Source organism: Xyrauchen texanus, chromosome 32 (genome assembly GCF_025860055.1).
Source record: "Xyrauchen texanus isolate HMW12.3.18 chromosome 32, RBS_HiC_50CHRs, whole genome shotgun sequence".
Lineage (NCBI taxonomy): Eukaryota > Metazoa > Chordata > Actinopteri > Cypriniformes > Catostomidae > Xyrauchen > Xyrauchen texanus.
The window spans coordinates 32,568,254-32,596,177 of record NC_068307.1 but is presented as its reverse complement, the minus strand read 5'-3'; the positions used below and the strand labels follow the sequence as shown (position 1 = coordinate 32,596,177).

The following is a 27,924-nucleotide window of genomic DNA, read 5'->3' as shown; positions in this document are numbered from 1 at the left end:
TTTTCCCCATGTTTAATTAAATTTGATTTATGTTTATATATATAGAGAGAGAGAGAGAGAGAGAGAGAGAGAGAGAGAGAGAGAGAGAGAGAAAAGACTGACAATTAGACTGACGTTTTAGTTGAAATGCTAGATGAATGAAAACTCCTTGTAACATTTCCTGTGTTGACTTAGAGAGAAAGTGGGAGGGTAGTGTCTGCGTTTTTTGCAGCGTTCCTCCCGATTGGACGCCAGGTCTTATTAGGCTTTACCCCTTCTCTCCATGATGAATAAAAGAGTGCAGGAGAGCATATCGCCACGCTCGCTTCCTCCTCCCACTATGTGCGCCAAAGTTGTCCACTTAAACTACTACTAGGCAGCAAACATGAGCTGTAATCTTAACTAGAACCTCTCATTGATTCAAGGCAATCAAAATAATTTACTTCCACTTGCTTCAGAGCACAGTTCATGCTTTAGATTGCTCATCCTGTTCTTGTTTTTGACCAAGGGTTGGGCATCAACTGCTAGAACAAATCTGACTTTTTCTTCTGGGCACTGCCACTGTCCACTGGTGTGTTTGGATTTCTTTTGTGATTTTCCTATCCATTTTTTAAAGATTGGACCTGCTACTGTTTCCACGGTGCAAACTCTGGATCATTCTGTGTGCTTTGCTTCTTTAATTTATTATTGAAAGTTTAAATTGATTTAAAGTAGCTGGAATGGCTACTTTACCAGGAACAATTCCTCGAATGATGCGACCAGCACCAGGCCAAAACTACCCTCGAACTGGATTTCCCTTAGAAGGTATGAAAACTTGTGCACTTTTCTCAAATCATAGTCGTTTTAAAATGCCGACTGCCGCTTTTTAATACTTTTGATGAAGGTAGCAATATGTCAGAGACAATTCTGCACACTATTTATCGTCCAAAAATGTACGAAATGCTCGAATTATTCGAATTCAAATGCTAACTTTATATTTAGCTACATGACCAATTATTTGCGACAACAATTAAAAACTTTAACATTAAGCAAGTTATTTCAGAAGGATCACTTATGAAAACAATTGTTTGATAATTGATACGTAAAATGTAGGCATGTTGTTTGGATGCGGTGCTCGTGCATTGAATGCGAGACTCTTTCCCATATTAAGTGAATTCGTGCTTAAGAGCGGTATGACGAAAGCGTTCCAGCCCACAAATCCTGCAATCTGTAGGATTTACTGAAGTATCTCACAGCAGTGAAGAGACATAAAACATACAGCTAAGAGCTGGCTCAAAGCATCACACCAATATTTGTGTTGCATGACTGGGAATAATCGAGGTTTAAAGTGGCAGATCTTTAGTGCCTCTTGAATGGCAATTAGTGTCTTCAAGTATTATATCCTCCCAAAACAAAGATAGACTGATGCAGAAGGATTGTTTCAAGAAAGAGAATGTGTGTGGATGAGATTTCGATTAATTCTTGAGGCTTTGCCTAATGATTATTCTCATATACAAATAAACTTGAGACCCCATAGTTTCAAAATATCTACATAGCACATGATAAATGAGATGAATGGATATGATAAGAGCAATATGATATGGTTAATCAAAATGACAGCATGTAGATGATTTGTGATAAATCCTGTACAAAGCCTGGATGAATTGCGCTCAGAATTTACCCCTGAAAACTCTGGGATCAGTTGACATAAAATAATCCACAAGTTCAGTATCCTTTAGGCGCTATTCTTTTTGGCAGCACTTTAAATTTTAGTATCTATGGTAAGTATTAATATCGGCCTTAAGATTCGCATTTAAAAAATTTTCAAGCATGATATCGACATATTACTCGATATTTTTTCCATATCAGTATGGATGGTTGTAAAGTCTCACTCTCCATTTTGTGGGCTGGATTATGTTCTTATTTTCAGTCTCAACGCCTCTGGGTCAAGGTCGAGTGAACCAGCTTGGTGGAGTTTTCATCAATGGAAGGCCACTGCCAAATCATATTCGACACAAAATAGTGGAAATGGCCCATCACGGCATCCGACCCTGTGTGATCTCAAGGCAGCTGCGGGTTTCACACGGCTGTGTGTCCAAAATCCTCTGTCGGTACCAGGAGACCGGTTCCATTCGCCCTGGAGCAATAGGTGGAAGTAAACCCAAGGTAAGTGAATGATTTCAGGCTCCATTGACTATTGAAATGTAAAAAAATAAACGGCATTTAACCCACAAATGGTGAGTTTATATACATTTTTTCCCCTCCCCAATTTTGCTTCGACACTGAAGCAAGTTGCAACACCCGACGTCGAAAAGAGGATTGAGGAATACAAACGCGAGAATCCAGGAATGTTCAGCTGGGAAATCCGGGACAAGTTGCTGAAGGACGGGGTGTGTGATAGAGGCACGGTTCCTTCAGGTGAGGCCTCTTCCGGTAAGCACAATTTCCTTATTATTAAGATATAGACGATAGAGGAAGTTTCTCCTTTTAAAAAGCTTATAATTAGATTTTTTTTAAAAAAATCCAATACATTTGGTATTTAAGTCCATACTTTCTAGAATTATACACAAGATGTCCAGAGCTTTAGAAGAAAATGTTGTTATCTAAAAATTCACATTGTGGTTTTTATTTTGGGTGTTAAAGTGATTTTTATCTCTCTTTATAGTAAGTTCCATTAGTCGGGTTTTGAGGGCTCGTTTTGGCAAGAAAGATGACGATGATGATTGTGATAAAAAGGATGAAGATGGAGAAAAAAAAACCAAACACAGCATCGACGGGATTCTCGGAGATAAAGGTCAGAGGCCTTTTAAATTTCTCACGGTGTGCCAACACATGCGAGGAAACGCGGTGCGAAGAAGTTTTAGATTACCGTAGTGTATCTCAGTTGTACTGACAGATCAGTCCGTGATGGGCTGGTGACATAATTGGTGTTTTTGTTGCAATTGATATTTCATTAGATATTTGAAAGGGACAGATGCTGCAGTCCTTCATTCTCGCCAGGGGGAATCTGTGCGCCCTCTTGGAAAAATGGCACAAATAGCTCTCATTATTCATGCTTCTAGCTACCCAGTACTTACTCAATTATTTATGTGAGCCCTGGCGTCAGGTATTTAGCCTGGTAAATTAATTTGTGTGGCACATTCCCTGCTCGTTTTAACCACCCCCCTAAACGACAACTGACAGTTTGACCCTTTTGAGAATGGATGTCAGTATAAGCAACTACATTATTGGCCTACGAGACATGTGGACCCCGTGGAGGTGACATGAATTGTCAGCATTTCTCATTAGTACGATTTATTATTATTATTATTATTATTATTATTATTATTATTATTATTATTATTATATGGTGTTTATGATATTGTGATTTGAAAATAATAATTGGAATCTATTTAAATGTAATTACACAGCTATAGCAACTTTCAAATATAGAATCCATATATATCGAATATGATTTATGTGTAGACCCTGTAAATATTGAATATATTTATATTACTTATATTAAACAAATTAAACATAAGTCAAGTTTTATATTATTATTATTATATGGTGTTTATGATATTGTGTATTTAAATTGAATTGCACAGCTATAGCAATTTATACATAACCAATATTTAAATATAGCCTATTTCATATTATTTATGTTTAGATCCTATATTTAATGTAAATATATTTATATTACTTATATTAAACAAATTAAACATAAGTCAACTTTTATAGTTTTATAAATGTTTATAAATATAATAGCCTAAATGTAATTCAAATGTTTTTTCTTCAATAACGCGGGCTAGAAAATTATTTTTAGATTGACATGGGTCACGATAGGTTTTAACACTTTTTGCCTTGGTTATGGACGATCTCGTTTTTAGCCTTTATAGCCTTTAGACTGAGATACAAAAGAGCAAAAGCTCAGGGACATGGCAGCGAAAAGAGTAACTGGACCGGTGACCCCCCATTCAAAGAGCTCAGAAAAGAGGGGGGAAACTTATTGCAAAGGCTAAAGAGAAAAAGAAAGGCAGATAAATTATTCAGTGCTCCCCGCTGGCAGATAGTTTTGTAATATGAAGAAGCGTTTACAATTGTAAGCTAAACATTTCATGGTGCAAAACGGCATCTTTTGTGCGGTGTTAGTTGTGCCTAACTGCCCTGCTGGTTTGAGACTATTACAATGCAAAATCTATGTTGATTCTGTTTTCTCCAACTCTATGGCTCAAAAATGATACGCTTATATTACTTATTCACACATTATTTTAAATGCATTAATACACAGGCCAACACATTTTTAAAAAATGTGTTATTAAATAAACGGAGGGAGAAAATGCAATGCTGCTGCCCATTGGTTGTTTCACGACGGATATATATAACAGAAGCGCACGTGTGTGGTTGTTTATTTGTTGGGAATGCGTTATATCTGTGTTAATTATTCCGTAAATCTGTCATTTATAGTCTTTCATTTTTGGCGCAACACTAAATTCCCTGTTAAATTCTTTGAAGGGATTCTTTAAGTTTACCATCCGGATAACAGTTAATAATGTTAAGGCTTATTAGAGTTGGTGTGTGCTGAATGGGCGTCTGTGTTGCTGAGGAGTGTAATAGCTCGCAGGCTTCAGTAAGAAACACATTTATCCGCATCCAGCGCTCACTCGCCGGGGTTTCGAGAGCAAACGTAATGTAGAAGAGGTTTTAAGCCGCGATTAAACTGAGCTCCTTTATTTCATTTCACTTTCATCTACGGCTCACACTGACTCGCCCAGGGCGTAAATTCGTGAGATTTGGAATGTATTTGATATAGCTTATTTATTTATTTATTTCGCATTTGATTACGTTATATTGACGGACAAAGCGTTTTTCCTATGAAAACAAACAAACAAATTGCATAAATATTGTTTATTATTGACGACACACTGCTTACTGTAGATATACATCCTAAATAGCCTTAACTATGACTTCCAGGTTTGGTTTAGTGGTCACTACAATAATAGTACTCTTGTGCAAATGCCTTCCTCGTTACGGAAATGAAAACAAATATGATGAGCGACAGCAGACCTGCCAAACTTCATTAGTCTTTAATAGGTTACAGCCCCGCGCCTGACAGCTCACCTGGTGCTCTTTTTGTCTGCTGAAGCATCAGTTAAACGTGTCCACGCGTCCATTTGTGAGAGTGGCAGTGGACACTTCAGCAAATCTGTGGATTACCTGAGGTTTCCAGACTAATCAAACAGAGTTCAGTCAGGGGTTTAAGAGTGTTGTTGTGGGATAAACACACACATGCGAGATGTGTGTGTTTCGCAATGGGGGCTCGGTCCATTGTCGCCCATACTGTTAAAAACTCAACAAAAAGAGTAAAATAGCTACTGTTTTTATAATAGGATATTTTGCATATGAAAAGCCATAATAATACTAATAATAAATAAATATATAATACTAAGACGTTTTGTTCTATTTAATTATATGTATTCTGTTTAAAAAGAATGTCTTCAAATTTTCTGAAATGTTCAGTTTTGGTGCATTTCTTAGACGCGCACCAGTGATGCATTTTCTCCGTTGGTCCACATTTATATGAAAATAAATACTTTCGAGTCTAAAGCCGCAGTGAAAGAGAAGCGCATGGAGACATTTTAAACAAATCCATCTGGAATAGAATGTTACAGGGACACAGAAGGGGAGAGAAGAAGATTAAGTGAAAGTAAGGGTAAGTTATTTAGCTATTAATATTTTTTCTCTCCTCGGGCGTCGAGAGTCACTCCCATCTGCACTTTCTTGCATTTATATTGGCTGGGCTGAAATTGTGGGAGACCCAAATGTTGGGCAGAGATAACATTACCATCAGAGTGTGGACCATCCCTTTATTAAACACGGATTAACCTCTTCTCACCCATCTCAACACAGCGCTGTATGATTGGAGAGGGATATACTGTATATTTATAGGCTATATATATAGAATATTATACAATTGGCTATCACATTTTATAGTATAAATAATAGCAGTTGTATACCACGGACAGTGGTTAATTCTTCCTGTACTCTGGTAATAGGCCTATATATTTTTTGTTGTTGAAAAGGATAATAAATTGAACAGATATAAGCTCATAATAACATTGCACTGCAGCTGCTGATTAGACGCATGCGTCCTTTTCACCACTACAGTCCTCATTACTTAACATCCCGATAAAGGCACTTGTTATTCTTGGAACCAATCTAATATACCGAACCAGATGCAACTGACCATGATGTGGATTCAAGCATTTGTAATGGTGAAAATCGTATTGTTTTCAAAGCCGAAACAACAACATTTTTATTTGTATTAATTTTTTATAAGTGTTTTTTTTAATTGTTTAACAAACTCCCTAATATGTTTTGTTTGTTTATTTGTGTTCTTTTTATTTATTGTTTTTCACGGCTCCCAAAATAAATGTTCCTATTTGTAAATCATTTTCTTGAAGCTTTTGGTTGCTTGATTGAATAATATTTTGGACGGGTTTAACACAGTTCTAAGCCCTTTTATCAATTGATAATGACTGTATATAACTCCATTGGAAGACTATAAAGATTATAGGTGAGAAAGTGAGCAGAATTTAACACTTTGTTACTCTGATTAAATGGTTAATTATGGTCCAAGGGTTTTATTGACTCCGCTGTAAATGTCGGAAATCGTAATTAGTCCCGTACAGGGATTACAGACTAATGCACAAGTCATGTTTAGACCACGGATGATTTGTGAACCAGAGGCAGGGCCTGAATTTGTCAAGATGTAGATTTTGATGTGCGTTTCAGAGATGTTTCAAAATAAGCGATGACATGAAGATTATGAGAATGAAGGCTCAGGCAGTTTTAGGAAATTGCGAAGCTTATGATCTTTGATCCGTGGATGTCTTTTACTTATCAAGGACTGGGTTTCCCGAAGCACTAAGTAGGACGTTAGCAGCACTTAAGTAGAACTTAATCTCTAAGCAGTTCGTAAAAACGTTCGTAGAGCTTTGAAACGCTCTGGACAAGTGCAATTTAAACGCATCTTTCTGGCATCTTTCACAGTTTATAAAAAAAGACAATGGGACATTGAATAAGTTGTATTTACATATTTTGATCACTGGAAAGCCATTGTAAACTATTTCAGAGGATAATGGAAATCGCTATGAAATCAATAGGCAGTATCCGCAGTCTGCGCATGCGTGATAGGTCTAAATTTACAAGACATATAATAGGTACAGTAAGGTAATATTAGCCTTCTTTGATAAGCATAATTGTATGGGCAATAAAAAGAATACATGTTCTTTTTAAACCGATTATTTAAGAAGATATATGTAAGAAATGAGACCACACAGATAATAAATAATTAAAATATGGTTAACAGAGGAGATTAGTGTGAGAGTTTGCAATGAGAGATTCCCTCTCTCTCTTCATCCTCCTCCTCCTCTTCTTTCTTCCTCCAATGGTTTGTTCAAATCGGCTCGCCTGTCTTTTTTACAAGGCAGTAACACATTGCATGATGCATAATGGCAGTAAGGCTACAAGTACACAGTGCCTTCAACTAACGAGATGATCTATTCATATAGACAGGTCAATCAATACCGATGGCCATTATTTAAATCTTGTTCTTAAATCTTGTTCTTGTTCTGTGTGCATTTGTTTCCAGCCAGAGGAACAAAACTTCAGGTTATGTGAGAGCCCCTTATTTTTTACATTGTCACGTTACATGCAATTATTGCGTCTCTTAATAATCTCTATGATTGAGCATCAATTCATCTGAAACTCCGTCTTACTAAAGCCATCATAAGTTTTATTATTCAATTCTGTAATAGTTAGGTAGCCTACATTTCGGCGCCTGGACTGGTTTACAAACAACTTCCATGTTTGTCAGTATTTCCATGTTATTCTCATTTTGAGAAGCCAAACACTTGGACATATACTGGCCAAAGTGATCAGCACCTTTGGACCGGACAGCTCCCGTAAAGAAGCATTTAAGTACTTTATAATGAGCGATCTACGTGCTGGTTTGGGAAACAGGCGTTACTCCATCGTATAATAACGAGCTACGTTAGTTAAGATGATCGTAAAGGCTTAGGTTGCAACGTTATCTTGAAACCCAGCCACGGTCTGCTTGAGTCAAGTGTTCATTAAAAATGCGTTTTGCCATCTGGGACACAGTGTAAATCTCTGTGCAGATGTAATAGAGAATATCACCCTCTTATATCTGATATAAGAGAGTGAAATGTTGTAATGGTACAGTCTTCACTCCCCGGCAATTAACGGGGAATTCTAGAGCACAGAAGACATGCATGGAGACTTTTTACGCACATAAACGCTAAAAATTCATCCAAGACTAATATTTTGCGCTTTTTATGTGATACATGGATGGCGTGTTTTTTTTTTTTATAGAACTGTTTTTGTTCTATGGATGTAATTTTATGCCTTAAAATAAATATAAATAAATAAAATATTGATGACGGCTGAGGTCACAAAACATATTTTTCGTTTCTTGACCAGATCGCAACATTATTATGTGCATTATGAAACTTAGTTACGTGTTAGAAAAGTCTTCATGCCAAATGGTGTGTTACTGTTAGAAGACTGATAAAGTTATTTAGGAATTACATGCCCAAACGTATAAGATTTTTCCTATAAAGATGATACAAATGTGCCATGGTTGTTTAATGATTGGTCTATTTATAGTCTTGACTGTCTTTATTGTAGAATTTAATTTGCTATCCGTTCGTTACTATAATTTATTCCGTTTAATTTCATGCATGTATCACTGCGCTGTGCGTTTGTCACGTTGGTAATCATTACGCATCCCAGCGCAGGCGTGTGGATTTAATTAATAACCGTTTCGGTCCCGTTGCCCGGTATTTTAGCAATCCGTTCAAGTGGCTTTTAGGGAACGATGGAGGATCCCGGGATGCTGTAAAATAGCAGAGGCCGGTAACATCTCTCACACTCGGACAGGTCATCTCGCATCAGTAAGCACAGCTTATAGAGTTTAGAAGCACGAGAAAGTCATCTCAGAGCAACAAGTGATAGACTATATTTAAATGAAGTAACAACAATAGGCCTATATAAAATGGAATAATAAAAATTTTATTAAATCGAAATAAAATGTAAAACAATGATAATAATAATAATAATAATAATAATAATAATAAAATAATGATAATACTGCTACTACTTTTACTAATAATAATAATAATAATAATTATTAGTAGTAGTAGTAGAAGTAGTAGCATAATTATTATTATTATTATTATCATTATTATGTAAGTTTATGTGGATAAACGGAAGTTTAATTGCCATTAATTTATTAGATTATTCTTTAAATAAAATTAAAAAAAAACTTAAATATTTTAAGTTTTATTAATTTGATTGTGTTAAAGATTACACAATTAAATTTGATTGAAATTTGTTATGAAATTGAAATATGTAAATCTTAAAAATATACCTTTATTTTTTTGGAGTGTTGACTGATAGATCCAGGGGTCTGCTGGTGTGTTTGACTCGGAACTCAAAACTTGAACAGGGATTCATTAACCGAAACGAATGCGTTGAACATGTCAAATCTAATTAGAGCGTTAAAACGCACAAACTCGTCATTCAGAAACACAAAGCAAAGATGATGGACTCTAAGATCTCTTTCTACAATTGTCTTGTATTACCTATTATTTGTGTAGGAATAGCATATTAAATTATTATTAGACAACTGTATTAAAGTATAATATATTTTTATTTTATGGCCTATTATATATAAATATTTATATTTGTTTATAATTTATAATAACATAATATTTTATATTCAGAATGTATATTTAAAAATATTATATGTTATTGTTTTAATAAATATATTAGGCTATATATATTTATTTTACTTTCAGATCACGAAAGCGTCATCATTTTACCGCAGCTCTTTATAGATTTCATGGTTAATTTAGCAAGTTTGTCAAATCTTTTGGAGTGGTTTCGGACCCAAAGGCGAGACGCAGATTGGACAATGGCGATCCGTTCTAATTGGGGATGAAATTAATTAGAGAACGCATCAATTTAAGACCTTTAATTTCCCCACCCATTTTAAAGGTATGGGACTGGATTAATGGCTTATAGTCAATACTGAAATGTGTCCTGCTTGTCTAACGGGTGTAAGCACTTAGAAAAATTGACAAATAAAAACAGATTCCACAGGCTTAATATAAGGACATCTAGCCATGAAGGAATTGACGCAAGTGATGGTTTATGCAAGCTTTATATTTTTATAATGAAATGAGTCTGAAATGATCTCTATCTTATATTGTAGATTGGTTTGAAATGATCTTCTTTGTGCATTGAGAACATATTTACTCGCTCTTTGCATTCTCTCACTTTGTGTGTGCGTCTGAATGTGTGTTTTTCTCTTTTTGAATAAGATATGAAGTGATGCTTGGATCATCCTCTCACTTTTCAATGGAGGAAAAAGCAATTGTCTTCTTCCCCTTTATGGAAAGCATTTTGTTGCTTTAATTGAATTTTGCCTTTTTTCTTGTGCTGGGCCTAAAGACTCCTCTGAAGTCTAACAGCCTCTTCTCTCCATTGTCATAGAGAAACTGCTCCTAAAAAGGAGGAAAAGAATGAAAGCAGTAGGAGAAAAAAAAGAACTGTTATTTTTCTGTCTTTAGATTCAGTGCACGGGCTATTCAGGCCAGTTGATGAACTCCTTCAAAAAGTTTATTAAGGGTATGAAAACAATGTGGACTAAAGCCTTTGGGCTTGCGGGCAGACTGTTTATAAACTAGGAGCCATTGTGCCTGGAAGGCAGATGCATGAATACTTTTGAATGAGGGCTTCAAACTGACATGATGGGGCTGGACAGCAGCCTGTTTAGTGAAGAGCGCTTGTGGAGGAGACGAGCTCAGTGTGTTGTCTGCATTAATGTACATCTGTAGAGACCGGGGGTGAATCCCCACTCCAAAGAGATATTAGCACCACATTCAGAATACCAAGTTGTTTTTCCTTCAGTGCCTTTGGGAATTATTGCTGTGCTACCTTGAAGTTCATTTAAGTGAACAAAGTCATTGTGCTTAACAGCGTTCAGTCAGACATCTTACATGTCATATGCTGGTTTAATTGGTTGATTGATGTAAATCAAAAATAAAGGGAGTTGATTACCAAAAAGATTCATATGCTTCATATTTATGGAATATATGCTAACTAAACAGTCTACTAAAGACTATTACTGTTTGATGACACTAGAAAAGTTATCATGGGGTCCAAAAGTCTGAGACTTCTATGTTGACTAATGCATTTTCTTTTTAAATCAATATAAATTATAGTATCAGCATAATAGTCAGAGTTGACACTTTATTTTACAGTGTACATGTTATACATTTTACATGCAATGACTCTAGTAATAACAGTCAATTATGCATAATTACAAGCAACTAACCCTAAACCTACATGTTGCTCATTAACATTACTCAGTACTTACGCCTGTTATTACACTGTAACAAGGACACTGTAAAATAAAGTGTAACCGAATTGAACAAAAAAATATATATATTTACTTGGTGTCAGGGGCCGGTTGCACCAGCATTACAACTTAGCCTAGTTGTGGCGTAAATGGGCAAAAAGTCACAATTTAAGCACTACTAAATATTTGAGCGTTGCACCATTAAACATACACTGTAAAAAATTGCTGTAAATTTACAGCCATCAGCAACAGCAATCTACTGTGATTCTTAAATACAATATTTGCTGTTAAAAATGTTTCATTCTGGTAGATCAAGAGCAGGCTCACTGTTAACGAACAGTAAGAAGCTGTTGTATGCAAGGCATTAGGGGAAAATTAACATTTAAAATCATGATATCATCTTGGCGAAAGCTATAGTGACATTTTGAAACGTATATTTTAAAACCCTTCATGAAAATGTTAGTTTGTGGCACATGGTTAGTATTCATGATGTTTTTTACCAACTCCTGTGTTCTTTATCATCTCACAACAGCCTTCACTTGTCTGTCAAATGAGAAGTCAAATAATAATAAAAATGCACATATTAAATGTACAATGTTGCCAGGATTGAACAGTGTATTTATTATGAAAAACAACAACCTGTACACAGTAAAATAACCCCCCCCCCCCATAAGCCTTTGTGCTTGAATACGTATGTATGCTTTGGCAATGCATTGGGGCTAAAAAAACATGTACAAAAGTGTTTATTCAGACTTAACAGAAGACTTAGTTTAATTAGTGTTGTTGTTTTGTTATCAATAATTGTGTTTTGTTTGAAGTCACCATTATGGTTAGTTGATTAGTGTTCTCTTGAGCTGGCACCTTGGACCTTCTATATTATAATATTATGTTCTTCCAGCCAGTCAATTTATGTTTAAGCCAAACACAAGTTGTTGCTCAGTGCTACTTGGAAGACAAAATTTAAGGTCAGCCTGAATGTCTGATCCTATCTTACAAATGGCACTATATGAGTCAATAGTGATGCATTACACATAAGAACATAGAAGCAAAAATGGCAAAGGATATTTCAGGAAGTTTGAGTGTTGATGTTTTTGAACTTACAGCATGACACATGTTGACAAAACACACAGATATCAACTCTCGGCATACAAAACGCAACAATGGTGACAATTATCAAACATACTTTTACGTAAAAAAGTAAAAGCTGAACATTAAAATAGAAGTAACTTAGACTTCAACAAAAACAACATCAAAATAAACCATAGTCAAAAAAATCGAGTAATTTCTTCATGCCGCAGTGCATGCTGGGAACTTAGCTGTTCATTTCAACAACAGTAGGTATTTAATTTGACAGCTATATTCAGCTAAATTACAGTTGTATACTGTAGCTGTAAAAACAGTATCTTGCTGTTAATTTCAGCAACAGAAAGACACCGTTCATTTAAACATGCTGGCAACCCATCGGCCAGTTCTTTACAGTTTTTTGACAAGAACATTTTTAACAGAGTAGGTAGGACGTTACCCAATACATAAACTAATTATTTATGGAAGTCTCCGACCAGGAGTAACAGATGGAATAAAAAAGAAGACTCATTTAATGACATCAATGAGCTCATGTTTTAGTTGACAGGCTTCAGTCCTTTCGACATATATGATGATGTTGGCATTACACTCATTTACATTTACAAGAGAGAAAACATTATGTAAAATCTTCTTCAGCATGAAACCGGTCTAAAGGTGCACTTTCCTGTGCACACCACCCTGTGTCAGGTTTCAACATATACGAGATAAATATATATATTAAAATAAATAAATGTCTGTTTTTCTAGCCTGTTGTATAAGTCATTATTTATTTATTGTCCCTTATTCGTTTTAGATACAGTTATTAAATACTGTTATTTACATAGGCTAAATATACAGTTAATGACATCTTGTTTTATTACATATCGCATTTCAATGAGGATGTCATTTATTACAGCTAACAGTTACCTGAGCAAACAAGGTTTGAACATCAACCATAACAAGATCAAACTGAAATGCACGGCTTTAACACTTCTGTGTACAAATTTGAAGGCTGCTGATTGGATCAATACAGGCAAACATCATATTATGCGACTACGCATTACTTTACGAAGAGTTTACAACCTACTAGTTAAGTCTTGCCTTAAGAACAGGTGGTGCAACCAAATTAAGCACTGACTTACTTACAAACGAACTAGTAGTTACAAAGCCCTTGTGTGAAATTTACATCCTAACTTACCTGAGAACTTACACAAAGCTGGTGCAACCCGACTCTGATGTTCCATATAATATGAGGAATGAGCATCTTGTGTGCTTCCAAAGAAGCCAATATGACCTTTTAGAATGTCAATGTCACAAATGTACTTAAACGTATGATTAGTGACCTAGGAATAGTTTTTAATATTAAATATTACTTTGTTATTGTGCATAATTATGACTTCAAAATCGTTCTGTCTGTTTCTATAATTTTGATGCATTGAAAACCCTAATAAGTTGACTTTTATCAATTAATTGAGTAAACTTGTTCTATCAATTCAATTGAGTAAAGGTGTCTACAATACTTGTGTAATTAAGTTCACTAAACATGGTGATGATATAGAATAAATCAATATAGAATAAACTTATTATATACAACTATTTAAGTTAAGGTAACTAGATGCAAGTAGATTTAACTCAGATTTGTTTCTACTTAACTCAGATTTCAGTCATTAAATTACACATCTTAAAAAAGACGATTATAACTGATTCTAGGTCAGTCATTAAATGTATGTATTTCTCCACAAAATGCATATAGACACCTGTACTTCAGTTGCACATGAACAAGGAGAACAAGGAGAGCTGAGATGGTGGCAATAGGGTCCAACTTGACCAAATGCGACACATATCACACTAATGGTGACATCACACGAATTAACTATTTGCAAAAAACAACATAAATTAACCTACAAAAGAATTCTTAATAACAGCCATTTAAATGCCCACATATGTTCCCTTTGACCAAGTTCAATAATTCAAGTGCAAGGCATTATGGGTATTCCCTATAGCCTTAGTTTTGTACTAAATAGTTTGAATAATTAACACTTAAATTATTAAGTCTATGGATTATTGAGAAAAATAAGTTCAAGGATATTTGAGGCCAAAAACTTGACATCTTTAGTAATGCCAACTTGCTTTTTCCAGTAATGGCAACATTAGGGTTTACAGTGTGTGGTCTCAGATTGAAATTATATTTATTTAGAAGGTTTTACTGTAGCTGACAATTATTAATGTTTGCAAAAAGCAATATGATTAACAGAACCAAAGCAGCCTTTAAAAAAACTTGCCCCCAACATCCAAACTCCTCTATATCTCTCGTTCTTTCTTTCCTTTCTTTCTCTATTGGTTTGTCTCTCTTCAAACATCAGAGTGAGCCCTATTTTGAAGTGATCTGCATCAGTCCATAGTGGGCACAACAGCTCGCTCGGCTCTGCACTGGCAGGTGTCAACATTAGCAACACAATTGGTCCTCGGAGACTCACCCCAGTGAGACTGCTAACTTTAAACGTGTGAGATGTAATGAAAAGAGCACAATGAAGAGGTCTTGGAGGGGAGGAGGGAGATTATGTGTTGAGACAGATATTAGTGGGGACGAGGCTTCTCTAAATAAACGGCGAAGAAACACCCAGGCAAAGATCAATAATTGTAGTCCATCCGCCTGTAGGTTCGTCATGTTTGGAATTCTGAGATACTACTATACTATACTGCTCACTACAATCATACAGAGTGGTTATCTGAGTTACCGTAGCCTTTGAACTAGTCTGGCCATTCTCCATTGACCTTTCTCATCAACAAGGATTAACCGCTCCTGACCCATATCTGCATGATTTTATGCATTGCACTGCTGCCAAACAATTGGCTAATCGAATGAATAAGTTGGTGTACAGGTGTTCCTAATAAAGCGCTCAGTGAGTGTACTTTGGGACACTCACTGAATTTGCATGCAGATTTTGGTGTTTTAGCAAATCTGAGCACAGTTTGAGATATTGTTGAGATCTCTTCTTAAACTGAAAAATATGAGAAGCTGGAGATTTATAAGATAGTCTCCAGTTGCTCTCAATCTCATTGTTTCTGTCTTGGAGAACCAATTTGTGATTGCTCTTTCACCCTACTACCTGTATGTTTTTAGGCACATATTTCTTAAACTTCGAGACTGGACAAATTCTGAAATCATGGGGGCACGTTGGTATCGGTAAGTGTCGAGTCAGTGTGCGTTTGGTATTATAGGTCGTGTCTTTCATTAGACATAGGTATCACTCAAAGGCAAGAGGTGATATTGGTAAAGGAATGAGTTGACATCAAGGTTGCCTTCTCATGTAAGTGCTTGTCTCAACAACGACAATGTTTCCAAAAGTCATTTATCTATCTTTCTATCTAGATAGATCTTGAAGAGGATGAGAGTGCTTAGCATTCTATAGTAGTTCCCATGGGGTTTTGACTCAATGTTTTTCTTAGAGAGAATGCAATTTTGGTATAATTGGTTGCTTTTCTTTCACTCACTCAAGACACCTCTCTGAAAACAAATAGAAAGGAAAAATGTCTCTTGTTTTCTCCAAGGTTTTGTTTCAAGTGCATCTTCCAAAGTGAGGATTTTGATTGAATTGTCTGGCTTGAAAAAAAAAAATGCTACATTTGCAGCACCTCTATATAGATGATGATATTGAGTGAAAAGCTTGAAATATTTATTACAACACAGTTACAACATATAATGCAATGGTAATCGTATAAAACCCATTCACTTTTGGTCTTTGTTTTCACAAGACTACAAAAAAGTGACATTATTTCTTTGTTACATGATCGACTCTTCTTTGTTTCTGCAAGTGTTATTGAATTTTCAAAAGTGTGTCTCTGTTAATTGGCATAATATGTTTATCATTTGGAAAGGCTCTCTTAATTAAGTTTCAATGCACTAAATTAAGTCTTTCAATTTGCTGCAGTTTTTAAATGGAGAAAATCACCGTCTTTGTCTTTTTATTTTCAGTAACACTTCACAATAAGGTTATGTTTGCTAACATTAGTTAATTCATTAGGTATCATGAACTAACAATGAACGATATATTTCTTATACAGCATTTATTAATCTTTTTTAATGTTAGTCAATAAAAGCACAATTGTTCATTGTTAGTTCATGTTAGTTAATTGTGCATTAACTAATATTAACAAATACAGCTAAAAATGTATTACTATATGCTGAAATTAACATTAACCAAGATTAAAGAATGGGTAGCCCTTTATTATAGTGTTTATGTTTCACATATTACATGTATCGACAATAGTAATAACAGTCAATTATGCATAATTACAAGCAAATACCCCAAAACCTATTGTAAATACATGTTGTTAATTAGTAATTACTTGTATATTACACTGTAACAAGGACACTGTAAAATAAAGTGTAACCAATAAATGCTATAAAAGTATGAACTAATTGTTAGTTCATGTCAACTAATGTTGTTAACAAATGGAACCTTATTGTAAAGTGTTACCACATTTTCATTAGATTATTAATACTTTTATAAACAAACCAGCATTTGCTTGTTGTTTAACTTTGTTTTGATTAGCTCTGGTTTCTCACAAATTTGTGAGGTCTATCATATCTCTAGTACATTTATATTTAACCACTGCTTAGGAAAATATTCAGCACATTGTGATTTTAAGCTCTCTCGGCTGATCTCGCAAATCATGACTGATCACGCATGTTATGTGTAGCTAGTGGAATAGATGTAATATTGTGGGTAAAAACATACCTTTATTAATCGTTTAAATTGTTTAAAGAGAAACCCCTTTTTTCAGAAATGTCAAAGGAATTGACCGGGCCATAACAGTGCTCAATGTCTAAAAATGATTTCCAAATTTGCCTTCTGCGTTTCTCCATGCTTGCTATAGATGTCAACATTTTTGACAGCCAAATTATTGGCATCCCCCTCGTTACACCAAGGCATGTTAGAAAGTACAGTTAGCATTCATCCTAATTTTATTACAATGTAGAAAATGCCCCACATAATGTGCAACACTAATTAAGTTTAGAGCCCTGTGCCCAGTCGGAGAGCTGATGAATTAGAGCCATTCACACCATGCACGACTGCTTTAAAATCACCATTAGCCCATGCTACTTACGGCCATAACATTGCCCATTTTATGCCTCTGATCTGCTTTGCAAATGGAATCTTCATCATTTTCATTTAACGTGTAGCTGCTCGTTTTTAAGGCTGCTCAAAAAGACAATAAACGTGTCATGGAGTGTTACAAATCACAAATGTGTTTCTTCTTTCCACCAAGTTAAAAAATACACAGGCGTTGACCGGTGTGCTTAGCGAGACAGCAAGCCCTGTAACATCAAAAAGGCAAGCGTTCCATTTTTAACTAATGGGTTTATTTAGGTGTCCCCTGTCGGTCTCTCCTAAGGGAACATGCAGTCTCATTTTAAAATGCCCTTACGATCCAAATCCACAATATAGAGCGCTGATATCTGACTTTACCATCAGATGCTGTGACTGCTTACTGAGGTAAACTAAAAAAACTGGAATTATTAAAGACCTCCATATGTCCTGAAGAATGTCTTGGGAATTTCATGTGTATGATTCACCTCATCAAATGCGACGAAGGCATAAGTATAATTGCAACACTAAGGACTGATGTTTTTAAATTGATTTACCAGTCTTTGCACATAGTTTTCTATTACTGTGCTCTAGTATCTGAGTATATCCCCACATGGGAAAGAAAAAAATCACAGGCTTTTGTCTTCATTAGAGCTTCAGAATAGATCTCAACAATGTCTCAGGCTGTACTCAGATTTGCCATGTAAGTTTTGCCATTACAGGTCCTTGGATTCATAGGAACGTTTGTATGAAAAGCAGATACTACTAAGAGCATACTACTCTTTCCATAAGGATAAGTCAGCAGTTTATTTGAGTCATTTTGATTGTTCCAGAAGACAACACTGCCCTTGGGTTTTTTCTTAAAGTCCTTCAATATCCCTCTCTAGTGAGAACGCGCACTGGCACTGAGATTCGTCTGTAATATATAACCACTTTTTCAAGAAAGAATTGAGTGCTTTGACTCCAGAGTCATCCTTCAGGCGCATTTCTCAATCCTTGAATGCATTCTGTCTGCTTTACCTACAGTAAACGCCATTCCTTTACATTCAGGATAAAAATGCAGCCGTTTCTCAAAGCTCAGTGTTGGTATTTGATTTCCTTTGCATTGCCTGATCTTGCAGAGCCCTTTGGAGGGGCTTCTGCACTATTGGCACGGACCCCTTGGGTTCCCTTTGTGCTTTGTGGTCCTTCTTAATTTCATTACATTAGCTGTGACCTTAATTAGCAGGGACCCAACCCCAGAAAATGAAATCCCATTTTGGCAAAATGGAGAATGGTGACCTGGTGTTGAAAACTAAGCCCCCAAGGAACAGAGGCAGGGTATGGTGACCCTAAAGAAAACGGCTCAGGGACGTGTCTTCCATTTCTCATTTAACTCACTCTCTGTGGAAAAAATTATTTAAAAGAATTCTGTTAAAAATATTCTCTCTTGGTAACTTCAAGTGTATTCAACGCTAAATAGCATTGTTTTTTATATTAAAAGGTTACCCTACAGCATTGGTGAATGAAACTGTAATCACAATGTCAAACGCTAAAATAGCGTGCATACTGAGGCAACATTTTTAAGTATTTATTCTATGGTTTGTCATACATTGACACAGTGAAGTTCAAAAGTCTAAGACCACATTAAACATTATTAAAACATTAAACATTTTTCCCCCTTTAAACTAGGAAAAAAACAACGACGATGAACAAAGATTTTAAACATTTTTAAAGAAAGAAATATATGATTCTTTCTTGTCACGGTACGCAAGCAGGAAGGAGGACCAAATTGCAGAAATGAGTGAAACAATTGATTTTATTAAACAAACATGAAACACAAAACTCTCACATGGGAGAAAACTTGTAAGAAAACAAATGGAACAAAACACAATAACAAACTGAATAGCTGATACACAAGACAGACAGACAGACAGACAGACAGACAGACAGACAGACAGACAGACAGACAGACAGACAGACAGACAGACAGACAGACAGACAGACAACACATGAAAACACTCATGGGAACAAAATGATCCAACAAACACAAGAGGAAAGGGAGCACAGTATATATAGGCAAGGCACAAGAGGAAACAGGTGAAGTCAATCAGCATAATGAGGACAAAACTAGGGGTGAGGCCAGAGGGAACAAGGGGGCGGAGTTAGGAGAGCACATGGCAAATATAAACACTAGACTAAGCCATGTGCTCACACCTAACACAAACTCACACAGACAAACAACCGACAAGTCATTGGTGTTGCACCTCTAGTGTTCATTTCACCAGGAAACTACTGTGATATGTACATCGAGCCACTTTTATGTACATTTTGAAAAAATGCAGGTATATTAATGTGATTCTATGGTGCAAGGTTGCAGCAGCAGATCGAGACCACAGATATAGGTTTGGCAGATTTTTAACTCATTATATACACACAAATGCGCTTACACGATATGTGGTGTCCTTGCATTACTCCACCACAAGACTGCACCCTTACTCGTTGTTGACTTGTTTTAGATCAAAACCGAAATCAAATGTCATTGTAAAACTGGGGGGTGGAGTTTGGGGGGTGGGGGGCAACAGACATTCTGCCCAACTTGCTTGTAAATCTATATTAAACACTGTGTAACAGAGCTTTCAGCTACTTTACAACTTAAAAATAGGATAAAACCTTATACCAGGCCTGCTTTTAAATACATAAGCCAGCATTTTTAACACATTTACGAGCAAACAAATGACATTATTGGCAGTTTATCATATGGATGAATGTTTTCAAGTGAATGAATATTAAGGCAGGGCTCTGCCCCTACTGCCATATAGACCAGCCACTCCTGCAAGGTTGCTCAAATCATACTGGATAACATGACCATCAGGTTTTGCCAAAAAAAAATAATAATAAATAAAATCAGGAAATAACAGATCTTCAGACAAATTCTTCAGATGAAATTCATGGAAATGTTTCTATGAATCTTTTTGAAAAATAAATAATGTTTCTTTACTAGGATTTTTTGTATCAATATTTATGTACAAAATCCCACCCTTCAAGTCCTTCATGCTCTCATATTTCGGCACGCCTTCGGCATCCCCTGGTGCTGGGGCATAGAGAGTCAATATGTCAGCATTTATCGATACCCCACTGAGCTACCCAGTGTTGTCAGGGGCCTTTTCAGCCCCTAATGGCCCCCTGAGGTGCAGCGTCTATGCAGGCTGAAAGCGCAAAGAGGCCCCAGGCCCCGCCAGTTGTTGGACCTCAGGCGTGTGTTCCTACTGCTGCCTCGCGCTTTCAAGCACATGACAAGAGCTATAAAAGAGCAACGCCTTAGCTGCTTCTTCTGCCCCTCTCTTAAACTTCTTTTTTCAACCTCTCTGAAAGAAAAAAAAGGTCTAATTGTTTGTTGTAGGAGCCTCAAGATTATAGACCCTCCCCTCCTTTTGCTCTTTTACTTTTGTCTATTTTCCCTGGGCTCATCTTTCTCTCCATCGCTCTTGTCATTTCTAAAGGATGTGATTTTTATCCTGGATGTTGTGAAAAGGAACGCACTAAAAGAATGTTCCTGAGAGACTGCTTTTGACAATGGCAGTGAAAGAGCGGAGATAGTTAGATTCGGTGAAAAGGACAGAAAACTAAAGCTCAAAGTGAAATAGTTTACTTCAAAAGATTACCATGCAAACATATTAGCTTTTAATTCAGTTTGAAGAAGTTTGAATTAAGAAGTAAGAATTCCCTTCAGTGCTTGTACCAGGGCAACATTTTGGAAAAATTACGGTTTGCTATATTACGTGGTTTGCGTATCACGGCAGTCCTGAAATGAAATGTCCACTGACTGCCGCTAAAAGAGAGTCAAATTTAAGAGCTTTTTAAGGTTAAATAAACAAAACTGACCGTACTACTTTAAAGCTTGGCTTAAACCTAAACGATAGTGTCATGAAAAGTAAATATAAGATGAAAAAGCAATCTCTGAAGCAACCAAGTCATTTTGAGGTGCTTCCAACACTTTCAGATCATGTGTCAACTCGCGTGCTCTTCAGGACTCGTACTCCGGTCCTTCACATCGCAAGTCGCTCTCTCAGTTGAGCTACTGTGCAATTTGATCACACACAAACATGCTTGTAAATGTAGTTGGCAAATGTTAAAATGTATCTCTTTACAAGCCATCAATGAGAGTAAAAGTGTCTAGATGTCATAAGATATCATTGAGTGAGGAAAGGGTGAAAATTTAGGGGGTATTCAAACTAGGCAGGTTTGGTTTGATTAAAACGAACTCTGTTGCGATTGCTCTGTTAGTGTGGTTCATTTGAACAAGTGTGAACGCTGTCACCTGAACCTTATTGCGCACTAAACAAGCGGGCCGAGACCGCCTGAAAAGTGGGTCTCGGTCCGCTTCCAAACAAACTCTGGTACGGTTCAAGCTGATATATGTACACAACATGGACCAAAGACGTCTAAACGGACCAAAAAAAATAAGTAATTTGCCTAATACTGATCTCAAGCATACCTGGTTCTTCTCATGATAGGAGCTATGTTGCCCATTACAGTTCGGTACAGGTGTCAGAAACGCCGTCAGCTGTCCTTGCAGGATATCTTTGTTTGTGTGTACAACGGAGGAATTCCTGCCGTTGTTTTGACTCCTTTACATATTTTATTAGCTTGTTTGTTCGTTTGTTCTCAGCTGGTAAAAATACCACAATATATACATATATACATCCAACGAGCGCATTTCGGCAGCATTGTTTTGGATGTTTAGTTAGTTCCATCAAAAATATACGTCATAAAAGCTGTCCAATCAGGTCATGACTTTTCCCTGATGCCTTCTGTTTTGTATCTTTAGGTTTGTTGTTAAAAATGCCAGTGTGAACGCTAAACGAACCAGGACTACATTTATCATTTTCATTTTTGGTCCAGACCAAGAGAACCAAGAGAACCGAACTGCAAGTGTGAACACACCCTTAGTGTTTACAAACTGATAATATGCCGTTTTACTCGTGATTTGGGTGAAAGTGAATAAAAGACATTGTTGTAACACCTCTAGTATGCATTTCACCAGGCTACTGCTTTGATACGTACAACAAGCTATGTAAAAATTATTTAGCAAAAATTAAGGTAAAGTGACGTGTTTGACCAGGTCTGTGTGAAGTATCTGGCGAACTTCATTGGACAGTTTGAATGTAAATGCAAGCATTGCAGAGATGAGTTTCTGTGTGTCAGCACCCAGTCCTTTTCTTTTCCAATCTCTTTAATATTTCACTTGTTTCTCGTAGAGTACAGTGAGATTATCCAACATACCAAAGCATACAATCAAAATTCAAAGTTTTTCAAAATTACATCAATATTACATTCTATCCGCATAAATGTTTTTCTTAGCTCAATACTCTTTCTGAATCCCGTCAATGTTCTTATTTGTATTTTTAAGATACAACTGAGGACCACTTTATGTCCCCTGAGCTTTGATAGAGCATTCTTTGAGCAAAAAAATTATGTCTTTTTCATTGTCAGCACACAATCTTGCATCATAGCAATTGTTAATCCAAGCCTTTTCTTAAACGTTTTTGACATTTTGTTGTTTGAACATTTCGTCAGATTGGTTTAACCCTGTGGGGGTAATAAAAGTGTGTTGGAGCTCGGTCATCAACAATGCAAATTTCTCTGTCAGTTTTTTTATTTATCTCGCTGCAAACTCCTCACCCCCCTCTCCCTCTGAAGTTACACCAGTATCAAAGGTTCAATCCCTAAACAGACCTGAGGAAACACGCACAGTTTTATATTCAGGCCGCGAGCCAGAGAGATTGCGGAGAGAGGCAGATGGATGTCAGAGATATCAAATCAGATCGCACGGTGAAAACTGCACTCATTACGAGCTGTTTGGTTATGATTCCCCTTCTCCTCCTCCTCGTGTGCTCCCTTGTGAGTGACAAAAAGTATAATTGCTCCAATGACTCTGACAAAGGCGTGTACAAAATAAACATGTAAACAAAAATCAAGCAAAGACGCTGTTATTTTTGTCCTGTGGGAATGTGTGGGGGGATATGGAAGAAAGATATGTTGTCAGTTACACTCAACTGGTGTCATTTGCTGCTCCGAGGCTGGTCCTATTGAATGCCTATAAAATAGCAAGTGTAAGACTTGATTGTAATTATGCTGGAACTAATACGCTTTTCAAAATGAGCCATTATGAGCTAATGCTGTACTGCAAAAAGCCCTGTCTGTTTTTGTCCATCTGTCTTGGGTAGTTTGCAAGGTACAGCTGATATTGAGGCCATTGGTTACGGTATTAAAAAAACGGCTGCATAGAATTTTGCCGTAATGTCGAGCTAATACTGATTCAAAGGCAATTTTAGCAGATGAGGTTGGAGACGCCTCTACCTCCTTCTCTCCGTGTCATGGAGGCTTTTTATTATCTGCTATCCCTGACTAATTTGTGGGATTCTGATGATGTCAAAAGCTGCACTTTGAATTCCAGCTCAATCGTGCTTTTCAATTGTCTTTAAAAACAAGATCTTTGACATCCTTTTTGGTTCTTAGGTTTGGTAATGATAGATCGAATTCTATTTTCAGAGGAGCTTTACAAATCACTCTTGATGCTATTGGCTGATATAATTAAAACGATTAAGATAGATCTCAGAAGTACAAAGAGACCATTTTAGCTGGGATCTTAGGCAGGATGTTATTTAGCAAACATTACATGTTTGGGTTCCCCTTTCAATAAAGCACTATGATGGTGTAATGATACTTTGGAGATATCAGAATGTAACACTTGGGTATCTTAAATACACCATGGTTCTGATACTCCAATGTACTTCAAAGAATAGTGCATAAACATTGAAATACAGTGGTACTTTTTGTTAAAACAGGAAAGGAAAATCTTGTTGCTGCCTGAGTTGAGTTTTAGTTCATTAAGTCTGTATTACCTCACAGATTACTTCTTAAAAGGCCCCTAGAGAAGAGATGGAGCTTCAACAGTAAATAGACAAGTGGGGATGGGTTTTATGGAGGAGGAGTTTTGAAGGATTATATTCAACCTGTCTATGTCTGAAGTTTGAGCAAAATTTCAGGCCCTGGACTGATGACTAGCTTTTTCGCTAACTTGATAAAAGACCTCAATGGCTGAGATAGACATTGTGCAATTAAAATGTAGTGTTACTGATGTGATTTTGCATACTCAGTCTTTAAACATGGCTGTTTAGCTAGCACTGCAATCACTCTACAGTTAGCATGGATGTTTCTGTAAACATGGGGAAAAATATAAAGACATGTCGGGCTAATGAGTGAACTAAAGACTACGACTGAAAATTTGATGTGCAACAACAACAGTGCTGTTTTTACAAGCTAGCTAAATGTTTGGTTTACTACTAAAATTTCTAAATGTGTATGTTGGCTTAACTATTGCAGATAATGGCCTGTATTGGAAGAGATTTGGTTTTAGTGATTCAGCTTCCAAGAAACACAGAAACTATTTGCTATGAATACAAGCTGCCAATTAGAAAATAACCATTGTATCTGTTTCTAACCCTCATTGCTGTATGAGGGTTTGTTTCTAAATGAAATGTGATCTAGAATTCCTCTGAGCATCCGATATGCACCTGATTTGTTGTGAATTAAATACTCAGCACAAAGTCAACATTTAGTTATAGATCATGTCGGGCTCTGAAGGAAAACACATTCAGGATGTAGCACCGAATGAATGGAACTTAATTAGGCTTTAATTGCTTGATAAGTAAGCAGAGGACTTTATCAATATCCCCAGAACCCTCAAATAGAATTACAGCTCTGTTATTGTGTGGAGGATTAGCTAGGGTGTACCTTATTGTTATAAAACAGGGAAGGGTTCTTGAGAATTGACCTCATATTTACATTCTTGGATTTCATTGCGTTCAAGGTGCAAATGATCTGCCTCTATTTTGTCTGGTTCACCACTGATTATTTTGTCCTCGCCATTTTTTTTTTTACACTTTAACAGACAGCCAAGTCATTCCGCACTCACTTTAGCAGCTAGCAGGGACCATATGCTTGTAGCACATTACATGTCTGCCATAACCCATCTGAACTCATTTGGGGCTCCCATTCCCTTTAAAATAGCATCCCTATCAGTGGATCTCTTTGGGACAGAGATGAGCCCTGTATCATGCCCCACTCACTGCTCTATCTCTGCCTGCATCTGTTTCATTACCATAATCCTTTTGCTGCTGTCAGGAGGCCTGTTGACCTTCAGTCTTGGACTTGCAGTATGGACTGGGTAGAGCTTGTGATGTGGCAACCTGAGTTTTGATGTTTATAAGACTTTTGCAGATGTATTGTGTGTTTTGCAAAAATATTTCAGGAAAAATACATGTGGTTGGATTTGTGGTTGGTCTCGTGTGGGCATAAAAAATTGTCAAAAGAAAACAATGGGTGCGAGGGCAGGGTATGCTGGCAGAATATCGCCTCTTGAATCATGTGGTGAAACTTTGCAAAAATCACAGCGGCACGTCTTTCCCTCCCTCTCAGGATGGTGAGGTGACTTTGGAAAGTGATCTGTAGACTACTGTGCCAGTCTCGAGTGTTGTCATGGTGTGTTAGCAACAAATCGCTCTGGCGCATGCTCGTGAAAACCAACAAAGGGATAACCAGGATATGTACATATTCAACGATGTATATTCAACTTTTTGGGGGGTGGGTGGGGGGTGCTGGAGTGCTGGTCAGTGTTGCAAAAATCAATCTTAATTAAAAGGGGGAAGACGAAGGAATTGATTTAATGAATGCAGACTCATGTCCTGCGGTCGCATGTAATCCATTGAGAATCATTGAGCTAGAGCTCGGGGAGACAAAAAGACATTCTGTGAAGACTGCTCGAGTGGTCTGTAATGATAGTCTCCACATAATCCCCTAATTCCTTGTTTAATTAAACTCTTGAGCCTGTCTGGAGACTGCAGCAGTTTGGTTTTGTGTTGATGCAGTTGTCTTGCAGAAGGGGGTGTTTTGGTTCTATTGTCAATTTAGTTGCACCAAATATTTGCACATGCAACCAGAAAAATGCATTTGTGGATATGGAAGCATGCACCTAAATACTTGCATATCTACAGTTTGGTTTGTATTTTTATTGACACAGTTGCCTTGTGGAAAGGAGTGCTTTTCTTCTGTTAATTACACCCCTACAGTCTGGTTCGTCTTTTCATTCAAAACCATTGAACAGTTGCCTTGTTGAATGGGGAGTTTCTCTTCTATTGTCGATTTAGTTGTACCAAGGAGAATGTATTAGTTAATATACAAGCAAGCACAAACGGTGTGTTTTTAATTGATGCATTTGCATTGCGGAGGATGTTGTTTCCCTCTATTTTCCATTTAGCTATTAAAATACTTGCACATGTGCCAAGAAGAATGCATTTGTGGACATGCAAGCATGCACCAGTTTACTTGCACATCTTGGTTTGCAGTTTGGTTTGTCTTTTTTATTCATACAGTTGCCTTGCGGAAGTGACTGTTTTTCTTCAGTTGTCGATTTCAATGCACTAAATTCTTACACATGCACCAAAAAGAACGGATGCGTGTGGATACACAAGCATAGACAAATTTACTAGCACGTCTACAGTTTAGTTAATCTTTTTATTGATACAGTTGTTCAGTTGACATGTGGGAAAGGGCGTTTTTCTTCTTTTTTTCGATTTCTGTACACATAATACTTGCACACACACACCCAGACGTATGGAAGCATGGATATGCAATCATGCATAAATTTACTTGCCCGTCAGTACATTTTGGTTTGGCTTTTATTAAAACAGTTGCCTTGCGAAAGTGGCGGTTTTTGTGCAATTGTCCATTTCACTGCAGTAAATACTGGCACATCCCCCAAGAAGAATAGATGTATGGATATGCAAGTATGCATAAACATACTTTCAGGCCTGTACACATACTAATAGACACACACTTGCGCACTCCCACAGGCCTTTTTGTAACCTCTTTTCCTGGCAGTCTATCAGCCCCAGAAGAGTCCCTGGCAGATGGGGATTTGAGAGAGATGATCAGGCTCGGGATTGGCGGGCGAAAGGGAACAGAGACACAGTAAAACTCATGTGAAGTGGTCCAGGGTGCAGGAACCTGCTGATCAGCAGTGGGCAGAGAGCGCACACGAAGGCTCAAAAGAGATTTGTCTCTGCTGTGGCAGCTGTGGCGTTGCGGGGGAAGGTGTTTGGAGCCCTTCTTTCTGTCTTTCCCCCATGGATGATGCAAGACCAAAGGGCCCGGAGCAAGACTCACATGCCACGCTGCTTGTTTGCACTCGTGCGTTTTAAGAAAGCAAATGTTGAAGTGTGATTTTAATTTTTTTTTGTGACAGGACCTTTCACAAGCTTTCTGCTGCTGTGAATAGATATGCAGAGGTGGCTAACAAATAAAGTATGATGCAATTTTAGAGTCAATTATCATGGTAAT

General features: G+C 36.9%; 1 protein-coding gene across 2 annotated transcripts in view; it reads left to right on the top strand.

Moving 5' to 3' along the window:
- The first annotated feature begins 318 nt into the window (after positions 1–318).
- LOC127625736 (paired box protein Pax-7-like) overlaps positions 319–27,924 on the top strand; it is a 69,647-nt gene continuing 42,041 nt past the window's right edge. The window contains exons 1-4 of one of the 2 annotated variants that reach the window (XM_052101101.1): positions 319–783; positions 1,889–2,124; positions 2,247–2,376; positions 2,624–2,752. In XM_052101101.1, coding sequence (XP_051957061.1) covers positions 699–783; positions 1,889–2,124; positions 2,247–2,376; positions 2,624–2,752 — 580 coding nt within the window. In that variant the 5' untranslated portion in view covers positions 319–698. Of the gene's footprint in view, positions 784–1,888; positions 2,125–2,246; positions 2,392–2,623; positions 2,753–27,924 lie in introns of both variants that reach the window. The other variant, XM_052101100.1, reaches the window with a different exon arrangement.